Source organism: Fulmarus glacialis, unplaced genomic scaffold (genome assembly GCF_000690835.1).
Source record: "Fulmarus glacialis isolate BGI_N327 unplaced genomic scaffold, ASM69083v1 scaffold7740, whole genome shotgun sequence".
NCBI classification, from domain to species: Eukaryota; Metazoa; Chordata; class Aves; order Procellariiformes; family Procellariidae; genus Fulmarus; species Fulmarus glacialis.
The window spans coordinates 62,648-72,101 of record NW_009189538.1 but is presented as its reverse complement, the minus strand read 5'-3'; the positions used below and the strand labels follow the sequence as shown (position 1 = coordinate 72,101).

Here is a 9,454-nt window from a genome sequence, read left to right as displayed (position 1 = left end):
ATGGCAATGCGCAACTTAGGGAAATTTTAGTTTTTCCTTTGTCTTCTTATTTTTGTGGAAGATCTCTGTCCCTAAAATCCATGCCATATCAGCTACGACACCTACTGAAAAACCAAGAATGCAAAATGTAAGACTGCAAACCATGCAAAAATGACCAGACAACATACCTCAACAATTCTCTCAGAAAACACCAGAGTGCACTACTGCGTAGTTGAGGTGATTTACAGGCAGACTAAGCAACATTATTATTGAGGTGCGGATTTGGTCTACTTCAACACAGATAACCTACACACTGCAAAAGATGATTTTCTTAGTTCCTGATGCTTGATTTTAAGGCAAACAGACCTGATGTTCAGTGTTAACACCTGAATTTCTTGTTGATTTCCTCTGCTGTCAAAACCAGGCTAAATAAAAATATGTACCGAAAGACAGAGACACTGAACATCAAGTTATCCAAGATGATACATTAATGATGGGATCTGCCATCAGAACATACTTAAGAAAATCGTCTCTTGTTCAATTTGATATAGTTAGAATGGCTGATCCAAGAGCATTTTTTGCACTTTAAGGAGACACAGATGCTAACAGAGGTGTTCATTATTAAATAACCAGAACTTTTAAGCTTTCTTCTGTGTTTCCATTGTAAATCACAGAATCATTCAGTACAGAAGGCACCAGAAGGTTTGTAGTCCAACCTCCTGCTCAAAGCAGGGTCACAGTGCATTGAGACTATGTTGCTTAAACTTTGGCCAGTTGGTCTTGAAAAGCTCCACAGATGGAGATTCCAGAGCCGCTCTTGGAGAAGCTGCTCCTGTGTTTGTTCTCCTTACAGTGAATGTTTTTCCTTACACCGAGTTAGAACCTCACCTGTATCAATTTGTGACCATGATCTCTTTCTCCTATCACACAAGTCAATGAAGAGCCTAGCTCCGTATTCTCTATAGCCTCCTCAAATGTATTCGGGGGGTGGCTGTTACGTCCCCCCTAAAGCCTTCTCCAGGCTCAACAAGACCCATTCCCTTGGTCTTTCCTCACAGGAATGTGCTCCAGTCCTGACCATCCTGGTGGCTCTCCATTAGACTCACTCCAGTTTTTCTTGGCTCTTCACTATGTGTGTTGAATACACATTCTTTTATACACAGGTTCTCCAAATGCGTAATTTTGCTTTTCTTGGAGGCTTACCTTGTCAAAGTAGCAAATACACATGATGCTTCTGTGGGAACCTAAACATGAGAATCTTGAGGCAGGTGGACTACCTCACATTGCACTGAATTAGTAGTAGCAGCAGCAGGCCTGGATACCAGGAATCTCCCTGGTTGCAGGAATCCAGACAAATATTTTTGCCTGCTGTTCCTCTGTCAAGAAAATAAAGACAAATTCTATCTCCACTTGAGCAGATTTCCTGAGGTACTTATGTATATGGGAACTAACAGGTTAACCTAAAATGAATAAAACAGCAGGTTTCATTCATTCACAAGGTACTTGAAGATTGCATTAAACTCACCACTAACACTTCTCAATTCATCCTTTCATTAATGAATAGCACTTTCATACCAAGAAGGTAACTGAAATGTCACGACTGTACATTTCTAGTGCTAAACACAATTAAATGGTAATGTAGCTGATACAATCACTGCGCTGTTACACTAAGGTGGGGTATTTCAGTTAACATCCAATTTTTAAACATTTTGAAAGCAAGATCATTATAGTTAACCGACTTGCTGAGGGTACATAGTGTTGCCTAATGAAATGCAATCCAAACCATGCATCACCTTGGTACCAAAATCTTGACCTTTTTATAAAATTTAGCGCTTAACTACGTATTTTGGATCCTGGATATTTTACAAAAAGCATTTCATGAAAGAGGGGCCTTTGGTGCAAGACTATTTGATTTCTAGTTTCCACTTCAACAGTGAAGCTTCAGGTGGTCATTCCAGACAACACAGCCAAGCATGGAGCCCTGTGCAGCAGAGCTCTGCTCTACTGAAAGGAGATATGAGTTCTCTAGGAAATAGTGCACTAGCAAGTATATGTGACTTCCTCTACTAAGCAGAATCAATGGTGGCCACGTATTTTAGACTGTATCATCAAGAGTTCTACAAAGTGTCAGACACCTTTGCTGCCTTCTGTGCTCAGTGCACATCAAGAAGAGGGCATAAAGGAGAAAATTTTCTTCGAACTGATGAAACCTCCTCTTTTCTCTTGCTATCAGTATGATGGGTGATTCTCCCAGACTTCTCTCAATGCAAGATATTGTCTCACTTTTACCTTCTTACATCACTATTATAGTGGACGCTACTGCAAAATATTCACTCTGCAGTGTGGATTTTGCATCATACAAAAGAAGAGTTTTCAAATATTTAAAAAACATATCTCAAGAAAGCCCTCAACCTCCCCTTAGCATTTCCAAATAGTTCCCAAATATCACTTTGATATATTTTGCATGTTTGCAAATCAAACAATTATATTAATTTCTATGACAGAAATAAGTGAATAGGTGTACTACCACATTTTTTACTCACAGCACAAGAGCCTGGCAAGGGTAATCGAAGTTCCAAATGAAGATTAACCACATTAGATTTATGTCTGACAAAAATACAGACTTGCTTGAGCTTGCATTTTTATCAGCATTCAAGCTATATTTCTGCCTTGTACATATAACCTTCTGCGCTGACCCCGTGTTCATTACTTGCTGTTCCTTTCCATATATTTCAAGAGATTTGGGGACAGAAAATTACTTCAAGCTTTTTTGCTACAAGGCACCAAGTTTAGTGATTGGACAGTCACGATCTGGAATTATGAAGTGAGAATTACAAATCTGTGAGTAAAGCTGGAGAAATACTTAAGTGTAACAACACCTTGTAGAAACTGTTTAACGGCAAATATACAGCACTAGTTTCTGTGATACGAAGTTTTTCCAGTTATATCCCTGCTGCGAAGCTCACTTGGGAACAAAAGTGATCATTGCTAAAAAATAATCTCAATATAAATGTGTTGTAATCTCTGACAACAGGCTATTAGGTCTTGCTTTGTGTTTTGATGAGACAAGTGCCCAAGTGCATAGATATGAGTTACCTTTCAGAATATTTACTGAACCCAAACATTAATATTACCACTAACAGATCCTAATAGCACTGAGCTCTGCAGATGCATCACAGATGAACACTTCTAATCTGCTATGTTTAGAAATGTATTCTTACATTACTCTCTTATTTCTCTACTCTTTTTTTTGCTGCTGGCTGAAACTCATAATTGTAGTAACATTGAAAGTATTAATACTAATGAAAACATGTTCACAGTGGGAAAGTAATGACTCAGACCTGTAACTTCTCTTACACATTCTACCAATAATCTCTTAAGAAGCAAGTATCAAATACCATGACTTTATACAAGTAGCACCATTTAAAATTTTAAGAAAGCACACTGAGTATGTTTAAAAAAAATCTTATTTTTATTGTTTGCACTAACTGTAGCATCATTTACAGCTTTCATCTCTAACAAGTTGAAGCGAATCAGCACATGAAAAAACCTATGTAAGGTCAGTACTCTTAAAGTAGAACCTTGGTTACATAAATGCAGTACACCTTGGTGCATAACAGACCTAGGAACAGTTAGTTCATCCCAAGACTAAGTACAGTCACTCCAGTTTCATGCATTTTTCAGGGCTGTTAAAAAGTTTCATTTTAGGGGAGCAAAGAGAAAACAGCTACAAGATTTATAAGAGATGACTCATTTTTAAACCAAAATTCTTACGTCTAAATTATTAAACTACAGCAAGGACCCCTCTTCAGCTGTAAAAATTTTGCTCTGCAAAACAAAAAAGAAAAAAAAGTTAGTCACGTTGCTGTATTAAGCACAAGTAAGATCATTAGCAGCCTGAACACTTGCTGGCTCATGCTGCATATATTCCCATTTCTGTCAAAAGTTTGCCTGGTTTAGTCACTGGCTCCTGGCTTTCTCTCTGAGCCGACATGGAACTGGGTATAAAACCAATCACTTCTGCGAGGGCTTTGTCTTTTTAAAGCCTGGCTGAAAACCTGAGACTTACCAGACAAGCGCTTGCATGCGATCCCCTATCACCTCTACAAAACCCAATCCGTAATCCAAGACAGTCCGTTTGGTTTTACTCATTTCTGCAAGTTGTTTATGAACCAATTCTTAAAATTAAAATGGTTAATTATTAACTAGTAGTTTTGATGAACAAGCTTTATCCTCTCAATTTCTGAATGTAGTTTTAAATTGTTCTAGCTGTTGCATTTGTTATTCATCCTATTTCACTGGCTTAAATCCAAAAGTCAGCACAAGAGGGAAGGAATGACAGAAGGCAGAAAAGAAGCCCAATTCAATTCAAACAGTTAGAACTGAAATACCATAGGATTAATAACAGATAGGACAAACATCTCAGTACACACTAAAGACCTCACAGGAGGCTGTCAGGGAGTCCTGAACTAGTAGCCATCACTGGGAGTTTAAGCTGTGCAGCCCCTCAGAAACCACAGTACAGACTTTGCCACGCTAGATTTTAGTGAGCAAGCCTAGAACCTCCATGTCCACACCCCTGAGAGACCCCCAAGATCAAAATAAAACAAAACTACAACAGGATTACTCTTAGGTATATTCTGCTGTGCTTCAAGATGGGAGTTTTACCTGAAGCAAATCCTTAACCTCTAAAGATGCCAATAATGTAGGAGCAGAAACCATGCAGGGATTCCCAGCAATGTTCCCGTGCCAGTTTCATTGCTTCCGTTTCATTTTCGGACCCTTGACCATGTTGGGTTGGTTTTATAAGAGGTAGTATTGGAGGTTTCCCTATTTTCTTAACAGAGCTTTCCCCCGCTCCCCTCATAGAAGTGGAAGTTTTCTGGAGTGATTTGTCCTGGTTTGCTAGATCTTCTGGCTCCATACCAGCAGCTATTTGCTTCATGAGAGCCTCTGTGGGAGCCTTTTGGCACATGGTGATCTTCAACACTTGTGTGGATTCACAAGCGTGTGGGAGCTTTCTAAGTTCCATGGCGATCTGATTCCAGTAAATCTTTGGATTGTTTCTGAAAGCACGACAGACTGATGGCTTGCCAGTGAATTCACACCAGTAGGACATGCCTTGGCTTTTGCATTCAATTCTAAGTTTCATCTCCTCATCCCCATTCATGCGCATTGTGCAAACATCTTTGGTTTTAGTCCGAAAATTGATTTCTTCACCATTGCTTCTTTTCTTTGGCTTCAGCTTCTGTCCCAATCCTCCCATGCCACAGATCACTACTAGGAAAAGAGCAAAACTCTTCATGCTGAGAGGAGTTGACTGAGATCCTTAAGCAACACGATCTGAAAAAGTAAAAGCAATAAGTAAGTGGCTGCTCACAATTTAAAGGCTTCGTGCACAAAGAAACCTCTTTCCAGTGAAACGTGGGATGTAAGTTGTTTTCTTTTTTTTTATAAAAATAATAAATCACACTTCAGTAGGCATGTGCCCATAATTTATAGCCTGAGGGAGTGTCAAATAACCTATGAACTCCCAAGAAGGTAACAAGACAAATCTTGTAAATGCAGTTAAATACAGAACGATAGTTGTATAACCGAGAAGCACATTCCTATCCAGGATGAACATGTCATATTTGATTTTTAACAGATATTTTCCATTCTCCAGCTGCTTTATAGCTATCTTCATGCCAGAGCTTGTAAGACCATATTCAAGTAAAAAAAGTTAAAAGTGCCAAAGCAATCTATGCAGCTACATCTGGATGATTATAAATGTCTCCTAATAAAGGCTGATTTGTGAAATGGGTTTTCTGTGGATTTGCACAGTAAGGATGCAACTTCAGTACTTCATTTTGTCAGCACGATATGCACTGGGGACACATGGAAGAATCAACTGCTAGTTCTTTGAGCCATGAAAGATTTTTAGACCTGCAATATTTAAGCGAGATAAGGAATAAAGCTTTAGCAAAAGAAGGTATTACAGGCCTAAACATAAACCGAACATTTGGAAGTTTTATCATTGCTGTCACACCATGGGTTATTTTCAGCCAACAGAGCAAGGCAACAGAACTAGCTTATCATGGGTCTCAGCAGCAGGGAATAGACCCCAGAGCATGTCAGACAGATATTTGTGCTTTATTACCTTTCACTTTTTTTTCTTAATAGATATTTTCCTGTTCATAATAAATGAGCTGTACAAATGCCATAAAACAAAGGCAAGATAACAGAAATATTTTCATGCAGAATCCTGTACTAGCAGTTTCTGCTGCAGTAACTAAAAGCAGAGCTAAGGAAAATCATGGTAACTCCCTTGGCATTCAGGAGGTCACGAGGAAAAATGCCTCCCATGCTGTTGCAAGCCACAGTACTCTTCTGGCTAGTAAGACCCCACTAGGCATTTCTTTCAAAGACATGACCTGAACAGCCAGCCTGACCTGAACAGCTTCTGGAAGGGGTATTGTATTATTTAGGTATGCTTGAACAACTGTGGGGTGCTAGAAACCCTAGGTTTAAGAATGGCCATACATAATGGAATAGAATACCATTTTGTGTATCTAGCCACTCAATAGGTATCACTAAAGAAATTACCAAGGCAAAAACATTCATTTAACACAGACAGTGAAGCAGAACAAAAAAATAAAATCGGAAAAAATGCTTCTCTAATACTTGACAATAGAGTCCGTAGCTTGCTGTGGCACCCCAGCTAGTCTGAGAGCTGTCTGCTTGAAGATAAAGCCACCTGAAACAGCCATTCTGGGTAGCCTGAACCTTGTTCTTCCAGTGAATGTGTCATGAAGTTCCCCATGACTAAATACCATTTGACAGAGAGAACAACATTGTTTTCTTTTCATCCCCTCTCTAAGGCTATTTTAGCAACATTTTTAGTAGAGGCCTCATTTCTAGTTTCTTGCCATTGTTCCTCCTGACTGTCTGTTTCAAAGCACAGTGGTGTGGCTCCCCAGTCAAGTCTTAGGAGAAACAGCAATGGTACAAGCCTACCTAAGCTTTACAATTCCCTCTTCTGTTGTTTTCTGGGGAGTCTTCTCACTTGTCATCCATCCAGCCAGAAGAATCTTGTTGCCCACCTCACCTTTATTTCAAGGATTTCAAATCCCTACTGCAAGCACTCAAAGACCTCCTAATATTTGACAAACACATGTATTATTTACACTTGGTTTTGCACAACAGCACTGACAGTTCCTAGATTAGAAACTAAAGGCATTCATCTTTCTTGTTCTAATAATTGTTAGAGAGTTCAAAACTACTTAAAAGTTACTTTATACCAGTTTCAGATCTATTGTTCTGAAAGTTTTTAAAATGTAATCATGAAAACAATCAGACTACAAGGATAAGGATAAATACCAAAGCTTGGACTCAAGAGCTCTGGTATATTTATGTATTACAGTTAGTATGTGACTGCCAAGTGTTTATCTCACTCCCACCTGACATTTGTGTCCTCTGCCTGCCTGTGCTTCAGATGAAACAGCTCACGGTCTGTTATATGAGCGGAAAACAATTGTCCTTTTACAAGTTAAGCTAGGACGCCAGCAGTGAACTATGGGAGCTGAAGAACTGGCAAACATTTAATTCTGCTGTCAGTGCTACAGAAACAACAACAGAGGCAAGCGGTAACACCTTGAGCACTTGCAGGGTATGTGGGTATCTTCCACAGCTCAATAGCTCAAATCCTACCATCTTTGCATAAATCACATCCTTTGTGGAAGTTGGAAGCTCCCTCAGCCAGAGTCAATATTCTTGCAAGTCCTTCCTGCTCCAGTTCTTGGTCTCTTATCTTGCTTAAGCTGAGGTCATCAATAAAAGTCAAATACAGCAGAAATTTTTAATCAGGTTAAAAAAATTCATTTTCATAACATTTTAAGTCAGTGCAACTCTTCTGAGACAGGTCTACACAACAAAACAATTGAGAATCAAACATCAGGTAGTTAAGCAAGTTCTTTTTTATTTAAATGAACTGGGAACATTTTCTCAAATTAAAAATAGAAACTTTTAAAAATCTGCAGTTCTAAACATTACATATACACATATGCTACATACTGCCAATTAGAAATGTTTCCACTTATGACCTAAAAATGAAACAGTTAAGGTTATTCCAGATTGAAGACTGGTATCACATTTCAGCATTTCTTTAAAATTATATGAATGATTTACAGAATCATCTCTACTTCGAGCCAATAAACCTTGGTGGAAACAAATTTAACAATACTGATATATGAAGAGACACTATTTTAGCTCAATATACCCAATTACTTCACCCACCGAAACTAGTATGTTTCTAGTAACATAGATACTTTTGGCCTTGTTGATGAATTCTGCTGTTAACTAATTCAGCAATACAACAGTATGCCTAAATTCAAGGCAATAACTCTAACAGTATAAATGTTAACTCCAACTGCTAAACACATTTTAATTTCAATATTGGAAATCATATTTTGAAATTATTTAGCAAAAGTAGTATCACTGCCCTCTGAAAGAGCCACAGCTTAACAGTGATACTATTAAGGACATTACAGAAGTGAGTGTGAATGAGGAAGAGGGAGACAGAGAAAGTAAAGCATTCTAAAAATCACCAACATATGACATCTCTCATGCTCTTTTTGAGTACTACTGAACTCTAGAAAGCTTAGCTTTTTCGCTATATTACGCATCACACACACTCCCAACCCTCCCACCCAAAGAGTTTCAAAACAAACTTCTCCAAAAAGTCCCTTTTAGGTCTATACTGCAAAACCCACTAAATATTAAATAATTAAAAAAAGAGGGAGAAAACAAAACTGTAACTCAACTTTTCAGAGACACAAGGAGACACTGTGGATCCCATTATACTTCAAATTTAGTCCAAAGTGGTCATTCAAGAGCACCAAATAGCAACACTGATCATGCTGGTATATTCATTTGTGAAGAGTATTATACAATATTAAAATCTTAACTAAATACTTGTAAGTTTTAAGAAAAATGTATATACAAAAGTGTCTGTATACAAAATGTATTTTCATGTAAACGTGTATGTACTGTATTTAACACAAATCAACAATTTAAGATAAGAACTTGACCAATTGTCAGAGGATTGCTAGGCAAAGGCTGTTAATCTAATTAATTTATATACTGTGATGTAAGGTAGAAAGCCCAGTGTAAAAAAGTAAAAAACAAAAAACATTTTAATTCAAGCCTTGAACAGTGGTATTTGAGAGGCAGTGCCCTGATCGCAAAATATTCTGTACAGTAGTTTATGGCATAACATTCAATAGTACATTTGGGATTTACAGTACGGGTGACATAAAACAAGTGGCTCAGGATTTGGAAGATGAATGCAAATGCCAATACACTTGGAAGAATAATGATACGTTCCCGTAGAAGAATCTTGAGCCTCATTTATATAGCCTGGAAATAATCACAAAAACAATTTAGGAAAATGTGATGAAGACAGAATTATAATGTAATTTAAGCAGAATGAAGGCAT

The 9,454-nt window shown here is 38.0% G+C and overlaps 2 protein-coding genes across 5 annotated transcripts in view; both read right to left on the bottom strand.

The window, feature by feature from the left end:
- Positions 1-4,653: 4,653 nt before the first annotated feature.
- FGFBP2 (fibroblast growth factor binding protein 2) lies at positions 4,654-5,732 on the bottom strand. Its single transcript, XM_009582490.1, has one exon. The coding sequence runs from the start codon at positions 5,282-5,284 to the stop codon at positions 4,661-4,663; it is 624 nt and encodes a 207-aa protein (XP_009580785.1). The 5' UTR covers positions 5,285-5,732; the 3' UTR covers positions 4,654-4,660.
- A 2,184-nt stretch (positions 5,733-7,916) lies between these two features.
- PROM1 (prominin 1) overlaps positions 7,917-9,454 on the bottom strand; it is a 58,704-nt gene continuing 57,166 nt past the window's right edge. For all 4 annotated transcript variants that reach the window (XM_009582458.1, XM_009582473.1, XM_009582466.1 and 1 more), the window contains one exon: positions 7,917-9,375. The gene's annotated coding sequence lies outside the window, so the exon portion shown is untranslated. The remainder of the gene's footprint in view (positions 9,376-9,454) is intronic.